General features: G+C 44.3%; 1 protein-coding gene across 2 annotated transcripts; it reads right to left on the bottom strand.

The window, feature by feature from the left end:
• Positions 1–823: 823 nt before the first annotated feature.
• Positions 824–5,981, bottom strand: CYB5R1 (cytochrome b5 reductase 1). Of its 2 annotated transcripts, none has more exons than XM_060011516.1 (9): positions 5,878–5,981; positions 5,422–5,571; positions 5,235–5,307; positions 4,609–4,715; positions 4,238–4,367; positions 3,495–3,578; positions 2,530–2,615; positions 1,957–2,056; positions 824–1,627 (listed from the first exon to the last, which is right to left on the bottom strand). In XM_060011516.1, exons 1-9 carry the CDS (start codon positions 5,890–5,892, stop codon positions 1,455–1,457), a joined length of 918 nt encoding a protein of 305 aa, XP_059867499.1. In that variant the 5' UTR covers positions 5,893–5,981; the 3' UTR covers positions 824–1,454. The 2 variants fall into 2 exon arrangements, with proteins under 2 accessions (XP_059867499.1, XP_059867491.1); XM_060011508.1 differs by having other exon boundaries at positions 5,815–5,892.
• Positions 5,982–27,329: the final 21,348 nt, after the last annotated feature.

Genomic DNA, 27,329 nt, shown 5'->3' on the forward strand with positions numbered 1-27,329 from the left:
AGATTTTCCTTTTTGGAGGTGAGGTAGCCGAATGTGTCTCACAGAGCCCAGTACACACACACACCAGCTGATCAAGACATGTCTGTTGGAATACCAGTAACACAATTTAGTGATGGTTCTACCCTGGGGAGCGTCCATAAGCCTTTCTTCCAGGGGCCCCAGGGGAAGCAGTACACAGTTCCATGCAGAAAAACAATGCCGACCTTCCTCCTGACCTGATGCATTGTTCTTTTCCAGTGTGATTAAGAGAAGATCTGAAGAGGTGGCCCTGGTGTGACGCTGGGAGGGAGTGGACTGGGCCAGGCTGTTGGAGCAGGAGAAGGGCGGTCAGGACAGATGTACCTGGGGGCCAACTCTGTCCAGGCACCAACCAGTCTGGCTAGGGCTGGTGGTGTCAGGTTACTTTTTAAAGGACAAGGCTTCTCTTCCAAATAGAAAGACAATACCTTGACTTATTTGCCAGGTACCCTGAAGGATAAATGCAGTGAAGAAAGGGCCAAGAGAAGGAAGGAGGGAAGGAGTGGCCAAACCAAGGACCACTGTGAGGGGTACCTGGGCTCCAAAAGCTTCCCTCTCACTTGTATTCTCCTTCCTCCACCTTAGAAGTTCTCCAGGGAGAAGCTGAGCTTCTGGCTCTGCAGAGACAGCTGCTAAGATGAGTGTGGAGTTTGGTGGCAGCTCACATTTCAGCACAGGGTACAACCGCTCAAAGGTTCTTTGGAAGACCTGGGGGAAATTCTGTGCTGGGAAACCCTTCCTCCCAAGATTCTCAGGCATGAATAGCCTTGGAAAAAAGGACCCCAGACACAACCACCGCTTCGGTAGAACACAAGGGCCTTAGCCCCATTTATTTGCATAAGCCAGAGGTTTCTGCCACAGTAACAGTCTTAGATCGTGGGGAGCCCTTTCCCTCCAGCCTCGGCAGGGGCAGAGGGAGACAGACACACAAACACATCTTTCAGATCCCTTTCTCTGAGGTCTGAAGAGACCACCTCCTCCTCTCCTGTTGCCTCTAAAAGATTAGCTTTCTAAGTCTGCACCCCCCACCGCACACACAGTCTGCTATGGGTTAAGCACCAAATGTTAAATCAAACCCATTAAACAGGTTGCTCTTTAACCACAGACACAAAGAAGAGTGTGATGCCACGAAGGAACTGGCCAGTCTTGGAACAAATGTACGTGCTCCCTTCTTTCTGACCCATGGAAGAGTCTGCTCCTTGAGCCTGACCTGGATGTTTCATCACAGGGAGACTGGGGAGCCTTCCAGGAGATGACTCGGCTTTGGCCCTCTTCCACGGCTATAAGGATGTTGTTCCCGCAGGGACCATCCAGATTCCAGCTCCGGAGAAAGACGAAAAGGCTGACACTGTCGGGAAGGGCATCTAGGGCTTATAGCATTTGAGGGCTAACTGGGGGCAAGTGCCGGCAGCGGGACCAGGGAAGTGAGGGGATGCTCAGTAGGTAAATCGCATCCTTTGCGAGTAGCCCAGTTTGTCCAAGTTGGGGTGGCAGGCCAGCTGCACCATCGCGGGTGGCCCACAGAGCAGCAGCAGCACATCCTCCCCTGGGGCGGGCAGGTGCTCCTGGATCATGTCGGCAGACACAAAGCCCTTGCTGTAGGCCCAATCTGCATGGGGAGAGGAGAGAATGACACTCCAGATCCATGCTGGCAGTGGGGTGCAGTGCGGGGCCGGGGTGGGGTGGTGGCAGTCCAGAAAGGCTCCTGAGAGGGTACAGAGCTGTAGCGGCAGCTGGACGGGTCTACTCAGCCTGCTTCAGCGGCACGGCCAGCCCTGCACCCACCCGGTAAACAGGAACCGCGGGGAAGAGTCCAGGAGACCACTGTGTCCATGAGCTCAGAGTTTGGCAGTGTCGGGCAGGGTCGGTTTCACTGAAACCAGAACCCACAGATGGGCGAGGCCCTGATTTGGGGATGTCCAGAAATGGGGAGGGTACCTTCTGGGGGGTGATCCAGAGTGAACCAGAGCGTAAAGTGGTCGGGGTGTCGGGCCTGCAGCTCCTCTAAGTCCTCCCGTAAGATTATGTCCTTTTCAGTCTGAAATGAAGAGGAGAAGCAAAGTCTTTAGGAACCTTCTCAGGTTCCTAAGCACAACAACATAAAGTTCTCTGCTGTAACAACTTTCCAACCAGGAAAGAAAAAGAAAATTGAAGTTCTAGGGAATAAGCGAGGGTTTTAGGGAGCTAGGATGAGGGGAGGGAGAGGGGAACAGCCTTTATTTACACAGTATGAAGGAATAAAGACAGAATATTTAACAAAGGAGACTCAAGGAGCAAGTTTCTATACTCAGGACTAGACTCCTTAAATGTTTTCTTTTTTTCTTTCCTTGCGGGCCAGGGAGGGAATGTGGCTCAGTGCTCTGTCCTCCTTATTGTGGAAGAGGACCCTCTGCCCGCAGGGAGGCCTTGGCCAGAGGCTGAGCCAGGCACTGGGCTCGTTTTGCCCGTTGGTACCATACCTCTCCCCACACAGTAACTCTGAAGTCCCAGGACTGAGAAAAGCAACGCAACCTGGTTGGCAAAAAGCAGAAAGCACTGGGTTGGATCTTCTGGGTCTTTCAGGATGGCCTGGATCAGCTGCAGCATTGGGGTGATTCCTGCACACAGATGCCCCACGGTGAGATGCGGTGGCCACCCTCCCCATCCCTGCTCCTTAGCTGCCCAACCCTTTCATCTTAATTCTACTCACTCACCCCTTCACTCTGTTTTCCTTTGTGTCCTAATTCTCTACACTTCCCCTGTGTCTTCACAGCACCTACATTTCTGGACAGATAGGCCCTTTACCCCAAACTCACTAAAATTCATATCTCGTAGGTGAATTGTGGTCACGTGCTCAAAATTCACATAAATTCATATTGCTGAAATCCTTCTAAGGAACCAATCCAAGACTCTCTGGAAGTCCCTTGGAGGCTAAGGCTCCAGTATCACAGATGACTGCAAGTACCTACTGATTCAATGCTGAGATGCCTGGAGCCCTGGACATGCAGGTTAAGTGCACGTGCTTTGGAACTGAGCAGAGCTGCACACTAACCCTGCCTCTACCCATGTGGAAATGATTCAACCTCTCTGAACCTCTGTGTTCTCATCCGTAAAATGGGAAGGCTTGTACCTATGTCATAGACACATACAGAGTCCAGCAGAGTGTCTAACATAGGGAAATGTCCAATGTTAATTTTCTATCTTCTCCACTGTCCTATTCTTAGCTGCTTCTCTGTTCTCACCTAAAATTTATTAGATTCATTCCATCTGAGGTCTCCGGAGAGCCCACATGATTTGTTTCTCTCATTCTGTCAGTTAAAATAGATTTTGGGGGGTTTCTACCTCATTATGATTTTGTTTTGCAGCAACTGGGGAGCTCTAGGCATTGCTGGGAATGCCCTGATTAAGTCTGGCCATGATTACCAAACCTTCTGAGGGTCACCTGGAAGCTGCCACGGCAACAGTCACAATGGTGGGAGGGAGCAGGGGACAAGAACCTGTGCCGCCGGCAATCATTCCCAGTTTCCTGGCCACTCGCGGTTCTGGTGGAGACTTTTTGTTGGGCTGAATGCTAAACATCCCTGAGAAGTCGAGTGGAGAGAGGGGTGAAAGAACAGTCAATTCAGGAAACTAAGTAAACAAATGCAAAATCGAAAATACGTCCCAGGCCAGTTCTGCAGCTGCTGTGGAATCTGATCCTGGAGCTTAGGTGTTGAGCCAGCCCTGACAACAAGACACTTCAGGGGCAATGGGGCCAGGACTGTCTGTCCCATATTATGAGCTACGAGTCAGTTTAGGAACACACAGTGAGTCATAAGCTAACTCCCACAGAGGGTCACTCCCTGCTCAGGGCGACAGGCATGAGGCCAGGTGTGAATCTATTTTCCCAAGTGGCACAGAGCAGCTCCCAGGCTTGCTAATGCACCCAGCTGTTCCCACTGGAAGGGCTGAACGTAATCTCTGGCTCTCTGCATAGCTCGGCCTGAGGGGCAGAGAGAAAGAGAGGCCCGCGTTTGCATTAGTCATCTCCAGGGCTGTCACAGTGGGTGAATTCATGTGGATGGAGAACAGATCCCTGTGTCAAGAGGGGCTGAGGAACACGCCTTTCTATAACGTCAGGGCTGTGTTTACAGGAGGGGCAGCTGGCCTTTACCCACGTGCACACACACACATGGACACACAGAACCACACCGTGTGGAGAGGACGCCGGGCACCGGAGACGTGGGAGCTAGGCCGTTACCTTTCCCAGCGTAAGTGAGCAACCCACTTGGCCCCCGAAACTCCACCATGTCCCCAGTCTTCAGGCTATCCAGGTACTGAGACATCTTTCCCCCCTCAGGAAATTTGGGGTGCACACCCTTCAGGTAGACCTGATAAGACAGAATGGAAAGTACTTTGTTTGGAATGTCCCTGGTTTCTGAGCCCCCTGTTGACTGAACCTGCCTGAAGCAGGGCAGGGATGACACACATGCTCTCTCTTCCCATTCCACATACTTCCTTCAGGTCCACAAAGGACACGCATCTCCTCCTATCAAACACATCTTGGAAGTTTCTACAGGTCCCAGAGGGAGGAGGATAAGGGGCTCCTGGGGCTCCTTCCAACCTTCTTACCTTGATGACAAGATCCACATAGCCTTGGTCCTCATCGCTGGTGATGGGAGTGTACGGCCTGATGACCAGGCTGCCATCGATCCGGGCAGAGAGGTAGACATGTTGGCCTGGGGACCACGTGCAGAGCTACATAAGGACTCCTGTGGAGGTGCTGCATTCCTGTTACCTTTCAAAATAATCTGGGAGGTTTGAGAGGACAGAAGCGTCTTGCTCCGTGCTGGGGTCCCAGTGAGCAACCAAGCAGGGAGGATTCACCCCTTTGAGCCCCCAGCTGGATCCCTCATAAACTCCCCTCTGCTGAGATTCTTATCAATGACTGCCCAGGACCTTAGCAGTGAGTTGAGGGTCTGGGCAATGGGGAAAAGATTAGTGCTTGCTCAGCGGGGATATAAGCAAATCCTGCAGGAAGGAGGGAGGACTGCTGAGAGTTGAAGATGTCTGGGGGCACAGAAGCCACACCCTAGAGTGGCCCAGGGCACCTCACAGCCTGGAGGATACGCAGCCTGGTGTGGAAAGGGTGATGGGGTGGGGAGGCACAAGACTGAAGCAGCGCGTTTCAGGAGACCCCAGAAGGGGGCTCACCCTATTAGAATACCAGGGAAAGGAGCCCACGCCGCAGTTCTTACCCACAGGCAGCCCCAGAACGTGGTGGGCGGTGGGCAGGGCAAAGCGGAACCTCTTGGTGTTGTGGTTCACGGTCTGGAGGACGGATGACAAGCGTCTCACCAGGCAGGTCTGGTGTCGCCAACTCCCCGGGGCATCCCAACCACAGCCGAGCGGAACTCAGGTCCCCTCCGCTACTCCACAACTCACTGTCTTGTCTAGCAGTCGCAGCAGGTACTTCTCATTGGGGTCCAGGAGCGTGATCCGCGGCCGGCGGGACCTCCGCACCAGGTAGGAGCCCAGAGCCAGGCCGAGCAGAGTCAGCAGCCCCACCCCCAGGGAGGCCAGCAGGACTGGGCTCTGCGGGCAGAGGGGGCAGCGTGACCGTCGCGCCGGGGAAGAGCCCAGGGCGTGGGCGGTGACGGGCCCCTACGACCTGCACCCCGGGTGGCGACCCCGAACTCCAGCGCAGGAGCAAGCCGAGCTCAGGGGGCAGCCTGGGTGGGGTCCCCAGCCCGAGCGTGCGGTACCGAGACCCCGGCATCCAGGGCGGGTGTAAAGCCCTGCGGGGCGGGGTCGGCGGTGAGAGCCCCTGGTCCGGACCTGAGTGCCGGGAACCAGAAGGGGCGGAGTCCCCTGGTGCGGGATACGGAGCGAGGGTCTCACCGTCTGCAACCCCATCTTCAAGAGCCGCGTCCTCCACCTCGCAGCCAGCGCCCAGATCCCACAATGCGCCGCGGGGCGGGCAGGAGGCGGGGCATGGAGGGGCGGGGCATGGCTGGGCGGGGCCCGGTAGGGGCGGGGTCACTCCGCGCCCCACCTCTTTCCTCCGGACTCGGCTCCCAGGTACTCCTACAAGGAGGGGCTGCAGCTCCAGACCCTCCCCCCCAGCCTTCTGTTCCTGCTACTAAGACCACTTAGCGTCGAACAGGGAGGGAGTCCTGTCAAACGTAGAACCACACCAAGCTGGAACTGGAAATCTCCAAGTCTGCAAATTGCTTAGCAGGGAGGAATCTGGCGTTCAGAGAGAGACAGGCTCAAAGTAGAGCAGGAGGGCCTGAAACTGATCATTGTGTTGTCACGTTAGTTCTTCAAAGGGCAGACTTTCAACCAGAGGATTCACAGGCTGGCCAAGTCTCCTCGGGAATGACAGTGGCATCTTCATTTCCTGCTTCCGTGACTGGTTTTGCTCACATGGCCAGGCCCTCATGCCATCAGGCTCATTCAGGAGCTCCTTTCGGGTCCAGATCAAGCTTCTCATCTGGATCTGGGTTCTCCAGCCCCCGGGGCCAAAGACCTGGCTTTGGGGGCAGACTGGACTGAATCAGAACCTGGACGACTTCCTCAACTTCTTTCTGATTCCTGTCTACCGATAGATAAGTGCTATGAGGCATGTAATGTGCTTAACATGTGGCCTGTCATAGAACAAAACACTCAACAGATGTCAGCTGCTACAACGACTCTCTGCAGACAGTGATGATGCCCGGCTAGAGATTCGAGCTGAGCCCTGCTGGCAGCAGAGGTGGGGGACAGGAGGAGACGGTAACAGATGCTGAGGGCCAGGAGCCACACATCGGCCGAGTTGCCCATTCCCTCTCATACCCAGTTCCCAGCCTGGTTGACGTTTGCTCTTTTTTTTTTTTTTTTTTTTTTTGCGGTACGCGGGCCCCTCACTGTTGTGGCCTCTCCCGTTGCGGAGCACAGGCTCCGGAAGCGCAGGCTCAGCGGCCATGGCTCACGGGCCCAGCTGCTCCGCGGCATGTGGGATCTTCCCGGACCGGGGCACGAACCTGTGTCTCCTGCATCGGCAGGCGGACTCTCTACCACTGCGCCACCAGGGAAACCCTGACGTTTGCTCTTGATTTCTCCTGAGGCCTCTCTCCGTAGCCTGTAGATAACCGTCTTCTTCTCACTGTGCGTTCACATGGTCTTCGCTCTGTGTGTGTCTGAGTTGGCAACCTTTTTCTGTTTGGGTCAGATGGTAAATATTTTGGTGGCATACGGCCTGTGTAACAATTATTCTGCTTTGCTGTTGTAGCATGAAAGCAGCCATAGATAATACGTAAATGAATAAAAGTTACTACGTTCTAATAAAATTTTACTTACAAAAACAGGTAGTAGATCCTCATCCAGGATTGCCAAAATCCCTCAAATAAGCTGATACGCAACCCCTTACAGACCCACAGAAAAGTACTCAGAGACTGTTCTGGGAGGCCGTCCAGACTCTCCAGTCTGGATTTGGACACAGAGAGACACCCCCAAGTGACCCAAAGGACACTGCTTAGGTGACGAGCACTGACCTCCAGCCTACCCACCAGAGAAGTCACCTGATTCCTGCCCAGGCCTGCACGTGGCCCCATCCGCCACCATCCAGCCATGTTCCAGGCCAGCTCAGAATGGTCTTCACCAGACTGGACAATGCGTGGTGAAGCTCCAGGCTCAGAAGAGCCCCCTAATTCCAGTCTCCTGAGACAACCACCCTTCTCAGTCATGTATACGTCTAAGAAAGGTAAAAATTCCCATGTTCCATGCATTTTGTGTTGACCAGTAAAATGAAAGCAAAGTCTTAGGGTGAGGTTTCCGTTTAAAAATTCCAAAAAGGGCTTTTTCAGCTGACAAAAACCTTTTTTGCATTGGCCTGGTAATTCTTCTTTACCTTGTTATTTTGCCATGGCTCTCAATCAGACGCTATGTATATATTTGTTCAGCTGTTCTAGTTGTCTTCACTGAGAAGTTTCAAATTACCTAGATTGCTATTCTAAAAAAACTTTTATGTACGACTTGAAGAGATCTTCAAGACACAACCGTTAAATGCAAACACTCAGGCTTCAATACAGTAGATTCATTACAAAATTATTAATTAATGCAAAAAAACCTACACATTTCTGTTCAGTGTAATTACAAATAAAGAAACTACAGAAGATTCTGTTACTGGTGGTTTGTCTGACTATGAACCCTATAAAAACTCTCCTGATTAAAACAACTATATATGTGACTCTGAAGGACATTGATTGTCTCTGTGTCCCACTGATTTTTCTCTTAGGTGACTTTCTTCTTGGCTTCTCCTTTGAGCAAAGTGACTGTAGGGAGAAACTTCCACAGTAGGTAAGACTTGGGTTTTGGCCTCAAATAATGTGGAGGTGACTCTTAGTTTTGCCTCTTTTAGGAATTTATATAAATGGGATCGTACAGTATGTGGTCTTTTGTATCTAGCTTCTTTTTTGCGTTATGTTTGTGAGATTTATCCGTATTGTTGTGAGAGTAGTTTATTCATTTTCATTGCTGAGTAGTGTTCCGTTGTATGATTAGATCAAATTTATTTACCCGGTGTACTACTGACGTTCATTTGGGTTGCCTCCAATTTGTGACCATTACAAATAATGCTCCTGTATACGCTGTCGTACATGTCTCCTGGGGCACAGGTACTTGAATGAGTGTTTACCTAGGAATGGGATTGCCCCATCATCAGGTGCACGATATTTGATGCAGTGGATTCTGCAGTTTCCTAAAGTGATTGGGCCGGTTTGCACTTCCACCAGTAGTGATGAGAAGTCTTGCTTTTCCACATCAGAAGTTGACAAATATTTCTGTAAAGGGCCAGACAGTAAATAGTCTAGATTTTGTGAACTATACAGCCTCTGTGGCTGCTATTCAACTCTGGCCTTGCAGCATGAAAGCGGTCCTAGACAATGTATAGACAGTTGATCATGGCCGTGCTCCGATACAGCTGTGTTTGCAAAGCAGTTGGTGGACTGTGTTTGGTCCATGGGCCACAGTTTACCAATCCTTGTTCTCTGATACATCCTTTCCAACATGCGGCACTTCAGTCTTTTTAGTTTTAGCCATTTAAATTTTTATTTGCTGTTCCCTGAGGAGAAATGAGATGAGCTCCTTTTGAAACGCTTCTTCTTTTGCAGAGTTCCTTGTTGAAGTTTTTGGCCCACTGGGTTGCCTGCCTTTGTCTCATTCATCTGTACTAGTTCTTTAAACATTTCTGGGTGGATGTTCCTTGTTCTATGTACTACAATACTCCTCCTACTGCGTGGCTTGCCATTTCTTTCTCTTCATGATGTTTCTTCATATGCCATTAAATTCAGCCTATATTGAAGATTTCTTTCCTTATATTTTCATTGCCTTTTGTTTCTTCTAGTTTACTAAATTCTTATGATGGATGCTTACCTGTTTAATTTTTAGTCTTGTTTATTTTATAATTTATAGTCTCACTTATTTTCATTTAAGTCTATAAATTTCCTTCAAGAACAGGATTAACTGCATGACCCAACTTTTCCTATTAGTAATTCCATTATGGTTCTAAATATTTTCTAACTTCCATTACTCTTTTTCTTTAGCTTATGAATTATTTAGAAATATGTGTGTATGTTAAAAAATATGGGTTTAAAAATCTTTCTTTTTATCATTAATTTAGAAAACAGGTAGGTTAGAAGCTAATTGTATTGTTGTCGGTGAACTTGGGGTGTCGCTTCAATTCTTCGGGACTTGTTGAGATGCTTCCCAGTCAATTTTCATGTATGTTCCATGTATGCCTTTAAAAAAATTATAAAGGATGCAATGTTCTATATGTGCCCATTGGATCAAGCTGGTTGATTGTATTCCAACCTTACTAATTTTGTTTTTTGGCTGGGTAGAGCATTGTAGATCTATCAGTTACTGAGATATGTTAGAATCTCCCACTACGATGGTGAATGTAGCAATTTCTCCTTGGTGTTTTGTTAATACTAATTTTGTCTCCTTGAGGTAAAGTCTACAGTTAAATACATTGTTTTAGCTCCCTAATAAGGTTCATCTTTCATCAAACAACCCCTAAGATATGTCTCGATCTTCTTTATCTCTGGTGATGCTTCTTTTTTTCTACCCCTTAATGTCTGTCTTGTCGGATATCATTTATTTTAGTTGTATTAGCCAGGTATATCTTTTTTCCATGCTGTTCCTTCCAGCTTTTCTGTTATTAGGTTATCTCTTTTCTGTTATTAGGTTATCTCTATTAGGTTATCTCTTTTCTGTTATTAGGTTATCTCTCTATTAGGTTTTCTGTTATCTCTTATAAATAGGAAAAGCTGTATATTTTTTTAAATTAAGACAATCTTTTTTAGCTAATGAGTTTGGTTCATTTTCATCTATCAGGTAATATTTATATTTATGAATTTATGCTATTACATCAAGTATCTTCTACTTTTCTTTTTTCTCTCTCTCTTTTTGCCTTTCAGGAGACCTGGTTGAATTTTTCTTTTCTTTCTCATTACTTTTTTTTTTTTCTCTCCCTCTCTCTGGTTTTGGCAGTAAACACTCTTTCTAGCCTTTGGAGTTATCCTAGAAATTTAACGTGAATATTTTAACCTAATATTTGAAGTTAATACAATAATGATTTTTTTTTCTTCTGGTTCTCACTATGGTGTCTTATTTCCTTGTGTGTTTTGCGATTTTTTTTTTTTTTTTTTTACTATGAGCTTCTATTCTTCAGAACTTTGTGAGGATTCTTTGAGTCCTAAATGCTTCATAAGATTTGTATTTGCCTTTTCCGGGCATCTTGGTGGAAATTACCAACTTGAGTGGTGGCCAATTGAAAATATTATCTTGCTGGAGATTTCTGAGATCACCTCGTAGTGTTGATTCAGGTGGCTGCAAATCTACACAAGGGACAGCTTGTATTTGGGAATATCAGGGGAGGTATTTTCCCCTCTAGTAGATTTTGTTTCTGTCCCGTTCAGTGGTGTGTATTTTTCCCTAGTTCTCTCTGTTGAATGTGCAGCCCTTGCTGTTGCGTCTTTACGTGGTTGTCTCCCGTATCTTGAAATCCTAGGTTATCCTGACCTTTTCCCGTCCCTTGCACCCTGCTCAGCCCAGTGTCACAGGCACTTGACTAATTCCCTCAGGACAAAAGCCAGCTTCAGGCCTTATTTACCTATCTGGAGTCCTAGTTTTGTTTAATTTTTTGGTCTCTGAGAATTTCTCATATTGTTTTCATTCCAGTGATCCACATAACAATGGCTTTTAAGTGTTATGTGTAGCATATTTAGTTGTTTTAATCAGGAGAGTTTTTATAGGGTTCATAGTCAGACAAACCACCAGTAACAGAATCTTCTGTAGTTTCTTTATTTGTAATTACACTGAACAGAAATGTGTAGATTTTTTTTGCATTAATTAATAATTTTGTAATGAATCTACTGTATTGAAGCCTGAGTGTTTTCATTTAACGGTTGTGTCTTGAAGATCTCTTCAAGTCGTACATAAAAGTTTTTTTATAATAGCAATCTAGGTAATTTGAAACTTCTCAGTGAAGACAACTAGAACAGCTGAACAAATATATACATAGCGTCTGATTGAGAGCCATGGCAAAATAACAAGGTAAAGAATTACCAGGCCAATGCAAAAAAGGTTTTTGTCAGCTGAAAAAGCCCTTATTGGAATTTTTAAACGGAAACCTCACCCTAAGACTTTGCTTTCATTTTACTGGTCAACACAAAATGCATGGAACATGGGAATTTTTATCTCTCTTAGATGTATACATGGTATCCCATGATGTTATTCTGTTTCTAATGAATTGGGAGAATAAATATCCCAGTGAGAGACAATTAGTTATATTCAAAGATTTCTTTCATAAGTTTAAATTTAGGAAATATTTCAAAACCAAAAAAAGACTACAGGGCTTCCCTGGTGGCGCAGTGGTTAAGAATCTGCCTGCCAATGCAGGGGACACAGGTTCGAGCCCTGGTCTGGGAAGATCCCACATGCTGCGGAGCAACTAAGATCTAGAGCCCGCGAGCCACAACTACTGAGCCCACGCACCACAACTACTGAAGCCCGCGCACCTAGAGCCCTGCTCTGCAACAAGAGAAGCCACCGCAATGAGACTCCCGTGCACCGCAGTGAAGAGTAGTCCCCGCTCTCTGCAACTAGAGAAAGCCTGTGCAGAAACAAAGACCCAACACAGCCAAAGATAAATAAATAAAATAAATTAAAACAAAAAAGAATATATTAAAAAAAAAGAGTACAAACCTCCTCATTTATGTTGGTTTTTTTTTTTTAATATTTATTTATTTGGTTGCACCAGGTCTTAGTTGTAGCAGGCAGGCTCCTTAGTTGCGGCATGCATGTGGGATCTACTTCCCTGATCAGGGATCGAACCTGGGCCCCCTGCACTGGGAGCGCGGAGCCTTATCCACTATGCCACCAGGGAAGTCCCTTCATTTATGGTTTTTTTTTTTTTTTTTTTTCCGTACGCGGGCCTCTCGCTGTTGTGGCCTCTCCCCGTTGCAGAGCACAGGCTCGGGACGCGCAGGCCCAGCGGCCATGGCTCACGGGCCCAGCCGCTCTGCGGCATGTGGGATCTTCCCGGACCGGGGCATGAACCCGCGTCCCCTGCATAGGCAGGCGGACCCCGAACCACTGCGCCACCAGGGAAGCCCCTATCTATTTCTTTATCACATTTTCTTTATCCATAATAGTGTTGTTTTGACAAGGCCATCTATCTAAAAACTGTAGCCTTCTAACAGGGCATAACTTTTTGAACTAAAAACTTTTCTCCTCCCCACTTTGAATCTTCTCCCAATGTTTGCTCTCTTTTCCCTCCCTCTTTCTCCTCTGGGAACCAAAAAACAAAAAAGCAAACAAACAAAAACTATTAAAAGTTTTGTATTGAAGTTAGGATGGTTAGAGAAGATCTAGAACATTTTTTTGAATTAACAGTTATGTGTAACCTTGATGTACAACTTATTACTTTTTCCTTTTATGGTCAGTGATTTTTAAAACCCTGTTTAAGAAATATTGTATCCTACAGGGTTGCAAAGATATTCTCTTATGTTTCTTTCTAGAAGCTTTACAATTTTGCTTTCTCCCCGCAGCTTTATTGAGGTACAGCTGACAAATAAAAATTATATATGTTTTAAGGGTACAACTTGATATTTTAATACACACTTACATTGTGAAATAATCACCACAATCTAAATAACATACCCATCACCTCTCATGGTTACCATTTCCTTCTTTCCTTCCTTCTCTCTCTTCTCTTCTCTTCTTTTGTTTTCTTTCTTTTGTTATTAATCTTAAGGCCCTTAAGACCTACCCGCTTAGCAAATTTCATGTATAAAATACAGCAGTGTTAACTATAGTCACATTGCTGTGCATTAGATCCCCAAAACTTATGAATCTTCACATCCTTTGATAAGATCTCCGCACTTCTCCCTTCCCCCGGCCCCTGGCAACCAACATTCTACTCTGCTTCTCTGAGTTTCATTATTTTAGATTTTACACATAAATGAGATCATGCAATGTTTGTCTTTCTGTGTCTGGCTTATTTCACTTAGCATAGTGTCCTCCCAGTTCATCCATGTTGTCACAAACGGCAGGATTTCCACCTTTTTAAAGGCTGCACAATACTTCACTGTATACCTTTATATACCACATCTTCTTTATCCATTCCTCTGTCGATGGACATTTAGGTTGTTTCCTGCCTTGGCATTGTGAAGAGTGCTGCTGTGAACATGGGAGCGCAGACGTATTTTGGATAACCTGATTCCAATTCCTTTGGATATATAAGTACCAAGAAGTGGGATTGCTGGATCAGAAGTTAGTTCTATTTTTAATTTTTTGAGGAACTCCCATAATGGCTGTGCTAATTTATGTTCCCACCAACCGTGTACAAGCGATCACTCTTCCCCACATCCTCACCAACGCTTACCTTAAAAAAAAAATTTACTGAAAGCAATTCTAACAGAAGTGAGGTGATATCTCATAGTGGTTTTGGTTTGATTTTCCCTGATGATTGGTGACATTGAGTATCTTTTCATGTACCTGTTGGTCACTTGTATGTCTTCTTTTGAGAAATGTCTATAAAGGTCCTTTGTCCACTTTTAATTGGGCTATTTTTTTCTGCTATGGGGTTCAGTGAGTCCCTTATATATTTTGGATATTAACCCCTTATCAGATAAATATCTTGCAAATAAACATTTTCTCCTATTCAGTAGGCTGCCTTTTCATTTTGTTGATGTTTCCTTCACTGTGCAGAATATAGTGTTAGTTTCTACCTTTAGGTCTGCGTTCATCTCAAATTCATATTTGCATATGGAGTGAGGTAGGGGTTGAGGTTCATTTTTTTTGCACTGATATCCAGTTGTTTCGGCACCATTTTTGGAAAACAGCTTCCCTTGCCTTCTGAATTACCTTGGCATCTTGTCAAAATCCAGTAACTGTGTAAGCCTGAGGCTAGTTTTACTCTATGTAGTTCCACCAATCTATCTATCTTTACTACGCTGTGAATAGTATCAATACAGTTCATTGAATTTTAACAAATGTTTGCAGTTATAGAACCACCGTTACCATCCTCAGGATATAGAACAGTCCTGTCCCCCTAGAAAGCTGCTTTGTGGTCCTTTACAGTCAATCTCTGTCCTCCCCTGGCCCCCCCAATCCCCAGTCCCAGAAAACCACTGATACGGTTTCTATCGGTATAGTTTGCCTTGTCTACAATTTATTTATGTTAATCTCTTTATGACTTCTGATGAACATTTGAGTTGTTTCAGCTTTTGGCTACAATGAATAAAGCTGCTCTAAAAATTCATGGGCAAGTTTTTGGGTAAGTAAGAGCGGGATGGCTGGTTTGTGTGGTAGGTACAGATTAACTTTTGTAAGAAACGGCCAGGCTGTTTTGCAGACTGGCTGCACCACTTTGCATTCCCACCAGCAACGCTCATCCACATCTTTGGCAACACCTGGTATTTCAGTCCTTCGGTTTTAACCATTCTAGCAGATGTGTGCTGGTATCTCACTGTGGATTTTTCCCTTTTGTAAATTAAGATATAATTTACACATGGTAAAATCACCTTTAGAGTTCTGTACCTTTTAAAAAAAATTAAATTAAATTTTATTTATTTTTGTATACAGCAGGTTCTTATTAGTCATCAGTTTTATACACATCAGTGTATACATGTCAATCCCAATCGCCCAATCAGCACCCCCCCCCGCCCCCACGGCTTTCACCCCTTGGTGTCCATACGTTTGTTCTCTGCATCTGTGTCTCAATTTCTGCCCTGCAAACCGGTTCATCTGAACCATTTTTCTAGGTTCCACATATATGCGTTAATATATGATATTTGTTTTTCTCTTTCTGACTTACTTCACTCTGTATGACAGTCTCTAGATCCATCCACGTCTCAACAAGTGACCCATATTCGTTCCTTTTTATGGCTGAGTAATATTCCATTGTATATATATACCACATCTTCTTTATCCATTCGTCTGTCGATGGGCATTTACGTTGCTTCCAGGACCTGGCTATTGTAAATAGTGCTGCAAGGAACATTGGGGTGCATGTGTCTTTTTGAATTATGGTTTTCTCTGGGTATATGCCCAGTAGTGGGATTGCTGGATCATATGTAATTTTATTTTTAGTTTTTTAAGGAACCTCCATACTGTTCTCCATAGTGGCTGTATCAATTTACATTCCCACAACAGTGCAAGAGGGTTCCCTTTTCTCCACACCCTCTCCAGCATTTGTTGTTTGTAGATTTTCTGATGATGCCCATTCTAACTGGTGTGAGGTGATACCTCATTGTAGTTTTGATTTGCATTTCGCTAATAATTAGTGATGTTGAGCAGATTTTCATGTGCTTCTTGGCCATCTGTATGTCTTCTTTGGAGAAATGTCTATTTAGGTCTTCTGGCCATTTTTTGGATTGGGTTGTTTGTTTTTTTAATATTGAGCTGCATGAGCTCTTTATATATTTTGGAGATTAATCCTTTGTCCATTGATTCGTTTGCAAATATTTTCTCCCATTCTGAGGGTTGTCTTTTTGTCTTGTTTATGGTTTCCTTTGCTGTGCAAAAGCTTTGAAGTTTCATTAGGTCCCATTTGTTTCTTTTTGTTTTTATTTCCATTACTTAAGGAGGTGGGTCAAAAAAGATCTTGCTGTGATTTATGTCAAAGAGTGTTCTTCCTATGTTTTCCTCTAAGAGTTTTATAGTGTCTGGTCTTACATTTAGGTCTCTAATCCATTATGAGTTTATTTTTATGTATGGTGTTAGGGAGTGTTCTAATTTCATTCTTTTGCATGTAGTTGTCCAGTTTTCCCAGCACCACTTATTGAAGAGACTGTCTTTCTCCATTGTATGTCCTTGCCTCCTTTGTCATAGATTAGTTGACCATAGGTGTGTGGGTTTATCTCTGGTGTTTGCATCTTGTTCCATTGATCTATGTTTCTATTTTTGTGCCAGTAACCTATTGTCTTGATTACTGTAGCTTTGTAGTATAGTCTGAAGTCAAAGAGTCTGATTTCTCCAGCTCCATTTTTTTCCTGCAAGAGTGCTTTGGCTATTTGGGGTCTTTTGTGTCTCCATACCAATTTAAAATGCCATTGATAATTTGATAGGGATTGCATTGAATCTGTAGATTGCTTTGGGTAGTATAGTCATTTTCACAATATTGATTCTTCCAATCCAAGAACATGGCATATCTCTCCATCTGTTGGTATCATCTTTAATTTCTTTCATCAGTGTCTTATAGTTTTCTGCATACAGGTCTTTTTTCTCCCTAGGTAGGTTTATTCCTAGGTATTTTATTCTTTTTGTTGCAATGGTAAATGGGAGTGTTTCCTTAATTTCTCTTTCATATTTTTCATCATTAGTATATAGGAATGCAAGAGATTTCTGTGCATTAATTTTGTACCCTGCAACTTTACCAAATTCATTGATTAGCTCTAGTAATTTTCTGGTGGCATCTTTAGGATTCTCTATGTATAGTACCATGTCATCTGCAAAGAGTGACAGTTTTTCTTCTTCTTTTCCAATTTGTATTCTTTTTATTTCTTTTTCTTCTCTGATTGCCGTGGCTAGGACTTCCAAAACGATGCTGAATAATAGTGGTGAGAGTGGGCATCCTTGTCTCGTTCCTGATCTTAGAGGAAATGCTTTCAGTTTTTCACCATTGAGAATGATGTTTGCTGTGGGTTTGTCGTATATAGCCTTTATTATGTTGAGGTAGGTTGCCTCTATGCCCACTTTCTGGAGAGTTTTTATAATACATGAGTGTTGAATTTTGTCAAAAGCTTTTTCTGCATCTATTGAGATGATCATATGGTTTTTCTTCTTCAGTTTGTTAATATGGTGTATCACATTGATTGATTTGCGTATACTGAAGAATTCTTGCATCCTTGGGATAAATCCCACTTGATCATGGTGTATGATCCTTTTAATGTGTTGTTGGATTCTGTTTCCTAGTATTTTGTTGAGGATTTTTGCATCTATATTCATCAGTGATATTGGTCTGTAATTTTCTTCTTTTGTAGTACCTTTGTCTGGTTTTAGTATCAGGGTGATGGTGACCTCACAGAATGAGTTTGGGAGTGTTCATTCCTCTGCAATTTTTTGGAAGAGTTTGAGAAGGATGGGTGTTAGCTCTTCTCTAAATATTTGACAGAATTCACCTGTGAAGCCATCTGGTCCTGGACTTTTGTTTGTTGGAAGATTTTTAATCACAGTTTCAATTTCATTACTTGTGATTGGTCTGTTCATATTTTCTGTTTCTTCCTGGTTCAGTCTTGGAAGGTTATACCTTTCTAAGAATTTGTCCATTTCTTCCAGGTTGTCCATTTTATTGGCATAGAGTTGCTTGTAGTAGTCTCTTAGGATGCTTTGTATTTCTGTGGTGTCTGTTGTAACTTCTCCTTTTTCATTTCTAATTTTATTGATTTGAGTCCTCTTCCTCTTTTTCTTGATGAGTCTGGCTAATGGTTTATCAATTTTGTTTATCTTCTCAAAGAACAAGCTTTTAGTTTTATTGATCTTTGCTGTGTTTTTTAATTTCTATTTCATTCATTTCTGCTCTGATCTGTATGATTTCTTTTCTTCTGCTAACTTTGGGTTTTGTTTGTTCTTCTTTCTCTAGTTCTTTAGGTGTAAGTTTAGATTGTTTATTTGAGATTTTTCTTGTTCCTTGAGGTAGGCTTGTATTGCTATAAACTCCCCTCTTAGAACTGCTTTTGCTGCATCCCATAGGTTTTGGATAGTCGTGTTTTCATTGTCATTTGTCTCTAAGTAGTTTTTGATTTCCTCTTTGATTTCTTCACTGATCTCTTGGTAGTTTAGTAACGTATTGTTTAGTCTCCATGTATTTGTGTTTTTTACTTTTTTTCCCTGTAATTGATTTCTAATCTCATAGCGTTGTGGTTGGAAAAGATGCTTGATATGATTTCAATTTTTAAAAATTTACTGAGGCTTGATTTGTGACCCAAGATGTGATCTATCCTGGAGAATATTCCATGCGCACTTGAGAAGAAAGTGTAACCTGCTCTTTTTGGACTGAATGTCCTATAAATATCAATTAAGTCTATCTGGTCTATTGTGTCATTTGAAGCTTGTGTTTCCTTACTAATTTTCTGTTTGGATGATCTGTCCATTGGTGTAAGTGAGGTGTTGAACTCCCCCATTATTACTGTGTTTACTGTCGATTTCCTCTTTTATAGCTGTTAGCAGTTGCCTTATGTATTGCGGTTCTCCTATGTTGGGTGCATATACATTTATAATTGTTATATCTTCTTGTTGGATTGATCCCTTGATCATTATGTAGTGTCCTTCCTTGTCTCTTGTAACATTCTTTATTTTAAAGTCTATTTTATCTGATATGAGTATTGCTATTCCAGCTTTCTTTTGATATCCATTTGCATGGAATATCTTTTTCCATCCTCTCACTTTCAGTCTATGTGTCCCTAGGTCTGAAGTGGGTCTCTTGTAGACAGCATATATATGGGTCTTCTTTTTGTATCTATTCAGCCAGTCTGTGTCTTTTGGTTGGAGCATTTAATCCATTTACATTCAAGATGATTATCAATATGTATGTTCCTATTACCATTTTCTTAATAGATTTGGGTTTGTTTTTGTGGGTGTTTTTCTTCTCTTGTGTTTCTTGCCTAGAAAGGTTCCTTTAGCATTTGTTGTAAACCTGGTTTGGTGGTGCTGAATTCTCTTAGCTTTTGCTTGTCTGTAAAGCTTTTGATATCTCCATCGAATCTGAATGAGATCCTTGCTGGGTAGAGTAATCTTGGTTGTAGTTTCTTCCCTTTCATCACTTTAAATATATCATGCCACTCCCTTCTGGCTTGTAGAGTTTCTGCTGAGACATCAGCTGTTAACCTTATGGGAGTTCCCTTGTATATTATTTGTCATTTTTCCCTCGCTGCTTTCAATAATTTTTCTTTGCCTTTAATTTTTGTCAGTTTGATTACTATGTGTCTTGACGTGTTTCTCATTGGGTTTATCCTGCCTGGGACTCTATGTGCTTTCTGGACTTGGGTGTCTATTTCCTTTCCCATGTTAGGGAAGATTTCGACTCTAATCTCTTCAAATATTTTCTCGGGTCCTTTTTCTCTCTCTTCTACTTCTGGGACCCCTATATGAGAATGAGAATGTTGTTGCATTTAAGGTTGTCCAAGAGGTCTCTTAGGCTGTCTTCATTTCTTTTCATTCTTTTTTCTTTATTCTGTTCCACAGCAGTGAATTCCACCATTCTGTCTTCCAGGTCACTTATCTGTTCTTCTGCCTCAGTTATTCTGCTATTGATTCCTTCTAGAGTATTTTTCATTTCAGTTATTGTATTGTTCATCTCTGTTTGTTCTGTAATTCTTCTAGGTCTTTGTTAAACATTTCTTGCATCTTCTCGATCTTTGCCTCCATTGTTTTTCCGAGGTCCTGGATCATCTTCACTATCATTATTCTGAATTCTTTTTCTGGAAGGTTGCCTATCTCCACTTCATTTAGTTGTTTTTCTGGGGTTTTATCTTGTTCCTTCATCTGGTACATAGCCCTCTGCCTTTTCATCTTGTCTATCTTTCTGTGAATGTGGTTTTTTTCCACAAGCTGCAGGATTGTAGTTCTTGCTTCTGCTGTCTGCCCTCTGGTGGGTGAGGCTATCTAAGAGGCTTGTGCAGGTTTCCTGATGGGAGGGACTGGTGGTGGGTAGATCTGACTGTTGCTCTGGTGGGCAGAGCTCAGTAAAACTTTAATCTGCTTGACTGCTGATGGGTGGGGCTGGGTTCCCTCCCTGTTGGTTGTTTGGCCTGAGGCAACCGAACAGTGGAGCCTACCTGGGCTCTTTGGTAGGGCTAATGGCAGACTCTGGGAGGGCTCACGCCAAGGATTACTTCCCAGAACTTCTGCTGTCAGTGTCCTTGTCCCCACAGTGAGCCACAGCACCCTCCCCCCACCTCTGCAGGAGACCCTCCAACACTAGCAGGCAAGTCTGGTTCAGTCCCCCCTGGGGTCACTGCTCCTTCCCCTGGGTCCAGATGTGCACACTACTTTGTGTGTGCCCTCCAAGAGTGGAGTCTTTGTTTCCCCCAGTCCTGTCAAAGTCTTGCAATCAAATTCCACTAGCCTTAAAAGTCTGATTCTCTAGGAATCTCCTCCCGTTGCCGGACGCCCAGGTTGGGAAGCCTGACGTGGGGCTCAGAACCTTAACTCCAGTGGGTGGACTTCTGTGGTATAAGTGTTCTCCAGTCTGTGAGTCACCCACCCAGCAGTTATGGGATTTGATTTTGCTGTGATTGTGCCCCTCCTACCGTCTCATTTTGGCTTCTCCTTTGTCTTTAGATGTGGGATATCTTTTTTTGGTGAGTTCCAGTGTCTTCCTGTCAATGTTTGTCCAGCAGCTAGTTGGGATTCTGGTGTTCTCGCAAGAGGGAGTGAGAGCACGTCCTTCTGCTCTGCCATCTTGGTTCAGGCTCCTCTTTGTCCAGCTGATGGATTTAAAGTCGGGTCATGTGATTTAAAAACCAGTGGCAGGGGACTTCCCTGGTGGCATAGTGGTTAAGAATCTGCCTGCCAATGCAGGGGACACGGGTTCAAGCCCTGGTCGGGGAAGATCCCACATGCCGCAGAGCAGCTAAACCCATGCACCACAACTACTGAAGCCTGCGCTCTAGAGCCCGCGAGCCACAACTACTGAGCCCACATGCCTAGAGCTGTGCTCCTCAACAAGAGAAGCCACCACAATGAGAAGCCCGCGCACCACAATGAAGAGTAGCCCCCGCTCACCACAACTGGAGAAAGCCCGCATTCAGCAACGAAGACCCAACACAGCCAGAGGAAAAAAAAAAAAGTGGCAGCTGATTGATTTAAATCCCGGTCATATGACATGAGGCAGGGTGCTAAGAACTTCTTTTTCATCTCTGGCTCGGAATATCATATTTATAACTTGGTTATTCTTATGACTTAGAAAATGAGCTGTCTCTCCTTGGAACCATCAGGAGAAAAATACAGTATTTCAGGTTCATTCTTGAAACCAACTTCTCACGGTTAAGGTGTATTGACTAAAAGATCTTCCTTCTCCAAGAGATTCTAAACCTCTGTAGGACACTTCATTGCAATTAGAGGAAGAAGAGGAATGAAATCAGGCCAGCAGCTGCAAGAAGCCATGCAGCCCCCAGGACTAGGGAAGCAGGGGGGAGGGGGGCTGAGAGTTGCCATTAGAGCAGACAGCCCCCAGAGGGCACAGAAGCGCCGTCAGAGCCCACCTGTGGCTCTTTGGCACCCCAGGATCAGAGTTGGGTTTGGTGATGGGGTTGCTGTAACCCCAAGGAGGTGAGCAGAGAGGAGGTGTTGATTACTGGTCTCCTCTGACCTTCTGGCCCAAAATGCCTGGCTTCACAGGGGGGACAGAGTTTTGCTTTCAGCATCCGATGGGGCACTTCCAGGCTGGTCGGTTTGCCCAGTGGCCCGGCAGCCTGACAGGCTGTCTGCGGTGTGACCACCCTTTGTTTCTCCAGAAGCTGTACATCAGAGGGTGCGCAGGTGCGGGCGCCAATCCACCCACCCCCCCAGGGGGACGGCACCCTCCCTGGCTGTACCCTATGATCACCAGGTACTTGAAATGACTGCAAGTTTTTTGACTTCAAGGAAAAGTCCACATAACCACTTCTGCCTCATAATATGTGGGATTCACTATAATGGAAGGACATTATAAAGAACAGGTGGAAAACTCACCTGTCGGTCTCCATGTAGGAGTTTATTTTGCATGAATCCCTCCTACACAGTAGATAGCAGAGGATTATTTTTGTTCCCGTGTGTGTAGTTGTGACGGAGGATGTAGGTATGGTGATTTGAAGCCCTCAAAGAAATATTCTCAGAACTCTCAAGACTTCTCTCGATTGGAACCGAAAGAGACCTGGAAAAGGAGGAAAAGAAAAGGAAGAGGGAGAAAGAATGACTGTTTCTCAGTAAATTCACCGTCTTGGTTGATTGTTCTGTCTTCTCATTTCTTCAGTGTTCCTTTCTTCCCCTTTTATTCCCTTCATCTGTGATGTGAGGACTATCTTTAATATATATATTTTTAATTAATTAATTAATTAATTTACTTTTGGTTGTGTTGGGTCTTCGTTGCTGCACACGGGCTTTCTCTAGTGGTGGTGAGTGGGGGCTACTCTTTGTTGCAGTGTGCAGGCTTCTCATTGTGGTGACTTCTCTTTGTTGTGGAGCACGGGCTCTACGCACACGGGCTTCAGTAGTTGCGGCACGCAGGCTCAGTAGCTGTGGCTCGCGGGCTTAGTTGTTCGCGGCATGTGGGATCTTCCCAGACCAGCGCTTGAACCCTTGTCCCTTGCATTGGCAGGCAGATTCTCAACCACCGCGCCACCAGGGGAGTCCTATTTTTAATATTATGTTTGGATTTCTTTCAGTTTTGTGTGTGTGTGTGTGTGTGATTATTTTAAGTTGCTGATCCCTTCATTTCAAATGCACATGAACAAAGCTGCATTTTTCCTCTCCTTCACCACAACTACTGAATTTGACCTTATATTTTACAGCTACTTGCTTTGTGTGTCCCTTAACTTCATATTGTGGATATAGATGATTTTATTCCTTTTTTCTTTCATCCTTCCTACTAGCTGTGTACATGGTTGATTTACTACCTTTACTGAATATATTTGCCTTGACCAATGAGGTTTTGCCTTTAGTAATTTTCCCTTCATTATTTTTATGTTTCAGTTGTGGCCTTTTCTTTTTCACCTCGTGAAGCCCCTTTAAGATTTCTCATAAAGCTGGTTTGGCGGTGCTGAATTCTTTTAGTTTTGCTTGTCTGTAAAACTTTAGATCTCTCCATCAAATCCGAAGGAGAGCCTTGCTGGGTAGAGTATTTTTGGTTATAGGCTTTTCCCTTTCATGACTTTAAATATACCATGCCACTCCCTCTGGCATGCAGAGTTTATCCTGAAAAGTCAGCTGATAACTTTAAGGAAGTTCCCATGTTTGTATTGTTTTTCCTTTGCTCCTTTTAATAGTGTCTTTTTTATCTTTATTTTTTTTGCCATTTTAATTACAATGTGTCTTGGTGTGGTCCTCTTTGGGTTCATCCTGTTTTGGCCTTGTTGTGTTCACTGGACTTGGATGTCTGTTTTCTTTCCCAGGTTAGGGAAGTTTTCAGCTTGTATGCCTTCAAGTATGTTCTCCACCCCTTTCTCTTTCCTTTTTGCTTCTGGGACCAGTATAATGCAAATGTTAGTACACTTGATGTTGTTTCAGTGGTCTGTTAAACTTTCCTCGTTTCATTTTATTTTATTGTTTTACTGTTCGTCTTCAGTGATGGCCAGTACTCTGTCCTTCAGTTTTCTGATTCATTCCTCTGTATCAGTTAGTCTACAGTAGTGTCCTTTTAGTGTATTTTTCATTTCAGTTATTGTATTCCTCATCTCTGTTTTGTTGTTCTTTAATGGTCTAACTCTTTTTTTAAAAATTCTAACTTCTTGCTCTGGTCATCGGTTCTTCTCCTGAGTTCTTTGATCATCTTTACAGCCCTTACCTTGAACTCTTTCTTGAGTAGATGGGCTGTCTCCACTTCACTTAGATCTTCTTCTGGGTTCTTATCTCGTTCCTTCATTTGGATCGTGTTTCTGTGTCACCTCATTTTTCTTAACTTGCTGTTTTTATTGCTATGTATGTAGTAGGTTCATTACATTTCCTGACCTTGTAGAAGTGGCCTTTTGTAGGAGAGGTCCTATGTGTCCCAGCAGCCCACTGTCCCCGGTCACTAGACTATATGTTCTAGTTGTACCCCCTATGTGGACTGCTTGGGCTCTTCTGTTGTGGTGGGCTGACTCTTGTGGGTGGTCTGGTAGGCCTGGCTGCCCACAGACTGCTGGTTTTCCAGGCTCTGCCGTGTATGGAGGCTGTCTGTGCTGCTTGTTGGGACTAAATCATAAGGCAGCTGGCTGCACAGTGCTGGGGGACACCAAATCTAGTGCTGGTTCACTTATGGGTAGAGTTGCAGTCCAGGTGATATCAGGGCTAGTGCCCAGTCACTGCTCCTGGGGCTATGCTGGCTTCTGGGAGGAAGACACAGGTCCTGAGCTCTGGCTGCAGGGCCCAGGAGTCCCAGAGTTGATGTTGGATCACTGTTCCTGACACAGCTATCTGCAGCGTCTGGGGTATCCCACAACTTGTGTTGGCGTTCTGATGGGCAGGGTCAGGACCCAGCTGAGTCCATGGCTGTTTCTGGCCTGCAACTGAGTGGCCTGGTTACACAGGCTGCTGGGCTGTGGTGTTCCTGGAGCTGGTGTGTACCTGTTGGTGTATGAGGCTGATCCCAAGGCTAGAGCAGCTTTGCTGTTGGGTAGGTCAAAGCTCCATCCAGTCCCTGTGCAGTAATCACCTGCCGACAGGTGAGGCTGATTCCAAGGCCAGAGCAGGCTCACTTGTCGGAGTGACCAGGGATTCTGGGGCTGGTGCCTTCCCACTGGTGGGTGGAGTTGAGATCCAGGGTCTCTGGCTGGAAGGTCCTGGGGGTCCTGGGTCTAGTGCCTGTGCACTGAGGTGTGGAGGCTGGTCCTGGGGCTTTTGGTGGCTGGGCCACGTCCAGGGCCAGCTGTGCGTTGAGGGGGACTTAAGGCAGCTTGTTTGCTGGTAGATGGGGCTGTGCCCCTGCTCAGTTAGTTGCTTGGCCTGCAGCATGCTAGTACTTGTGTCTGTAGACTGGTGGAAATGGGTGGGGCTAGGTCCCGAGGCTAATAAGCTAGCGGGAGGATTCTGAACTTAAGCTGCTGGTACCAGTGTCCACGAGGTAGAAGGAGCTCCCAAAAATGGCTGCTGCCACTGTCTGTGACCTGAGGGTGAGCTGTAGTTGGCTCCTGCCTCTCCGGGAGACTCCAAGATCAGGAGGTAGGTGTGACCCGGGATCCTTTCAAATTACCGCTTCTGTTCTGATTCCCGGAGCATGTGGGATTTTGTGGGCATCCTTTAAGGGTGGAACCTCCATTTCCCACAGTCCTCTGGCTCTCTGGAAAATAAACCCGACTGGTCTGCAAAGCCCAACTTTCTAGAGACTCTTCTTCCCAGCACAGCATCCCTGGGCTTGGGAGCCCAATGTTGGGTTCATACCCCTTGCTACCTGGGAACACTTCTGAAATTGTAATTATTCTCCCATTTGTGGACCACCCACCTGGTGGTACGGGTCTTAACTATACTAGATTTTGCCCTTCATTCCTGTCTTGTTGTGGTGTCCTTTTATGTCTTTAGCTGTAAAAGATGTTTTATGGTAGGTCCCATCCTTTTTCATCAGTTGCTGCTCTGTAAATAGTTGTGACTTTAGTGTGTCCATGAGAGACATCAAGGCTCTGGGTCTTTCTACGCCACCATCTTGGACAATCTCTCCACCTCATTCTTAAATCATATTATGTAATTTTTCATAGTATCCTATTTGATTTGTGACAGTTTGAAATTTATTATAACTCATGTTTACTTGTCTGTTTTAAAAAATTGAAGAGTGCGTTCATTCATTTTGGAATGAAGGTAGTGACCTGTGAATTTCCATAACTCAAAAATCAAGGCTAGGACAAAAGCCTTTTCTACCTGTTACCCTCAAACTCTGCACCCCACCCCAGCCTGGGGATTAACCTCTTGCACCCATGCTCACCCTCTGTTTTTGGACTGTTAACCATCATTACCTCTGTATGTGTGTTGACAAAGTGAATTATAGTCTTTCCAGGTTTTTTTTTTTTTTTGCTTTAGGGAATAGTCCTACTATGAATGTACATTTACTGGCTCTGCTGAAGTTCAGATATAAACCTGTCAAACACATCACCAGAATTGGAATTGCTTGTATATACACTTTGATAAATTTTAGAGACAGTGGTAGAACAGATTTAAATTGTATTTCAAATGCCACAATATTCTCACACCATGAAAACCCTTCCCTTTTTAAATATATTTGTGTGAGGTTCATCTTTATGCCCGTACTATATTTCCCAGAGGTGGGGAAATGTTATGTTTCTTGCTAAAACATTTACTCTGTTGTTCAAAGTCAGGCTTTTAGTGGTTTTAGCATGATCATATTTCCATGAACTTGCAAGTACAAGATGTTCTCTCACACTGCCTTTTACTCCCTGCTGTTTTATATTGCCCTTCTAATTCTCAGTCCTGGTCTGTCTTTATGCTCTTCATCAACCTGGATAGATTATACTATTTTCTCCCTTATTCAAGACCAATAGAACAGAATAGAACATCCAGAAATAAACCCTGCTATATGGCCAAATGATTTTTGACAAGTTGCCAAAGCTTTTCAGAGTAGGAAGGGTAGTCTTTTCAACAAATGGTGCTGAGAAGTCTTGTTGTCAACATGCAGAAGAAGGGAGATGGACCCTTAGCTAACTTATATACAAAAAATTACTGAAAATGTATCAAGAAACTGAATATAAGACCTAATAAGAGAAAAAGTCTTAGAAGAAGACACAGGACACAAGAGCTTCATGACATTGGATTTGGCAGTGTTTCCCTCAATATGAAACGAAGGAACAACAAAGCCACAGCTAAGGAAAAATAAACAATTCGCAGTACATAATTTTTTTTAACAAGTGTGTATCAAAGAAACGTAAACAGAATAAAATGGCAACCCACAAGATGGGAGAAAATATTTGAAAGCCATCTATCTGACAAGAGATTTCTATTCAGAATATACAGAGAACTCCTACAACTCAACAAAAAGCAAACACCCTGATTCAAAAATGGATAAAAGACTTGAACAGATGGTTCTTCAAGAAAAGATGTACAAATGACTAAGCCCTTGAAAAGATGCTCCATATCACTAAATGCGTGTTTGTCTACTTGTGTGCGTGCATACACACGCAAAC

Source organism: Delphinus delphis, chromosome 1 (genome assembly GCF_949987515.2).
Source record: "Delphinus delphis chromosome 1, mDelDel1.2, whole genome shotgun sequence".
NCBI lineage: Eukaryota > Metazoa > Chordata > Mammalia > Artiodactyla > Delphinidae > Delphinus > Delphinus delphis.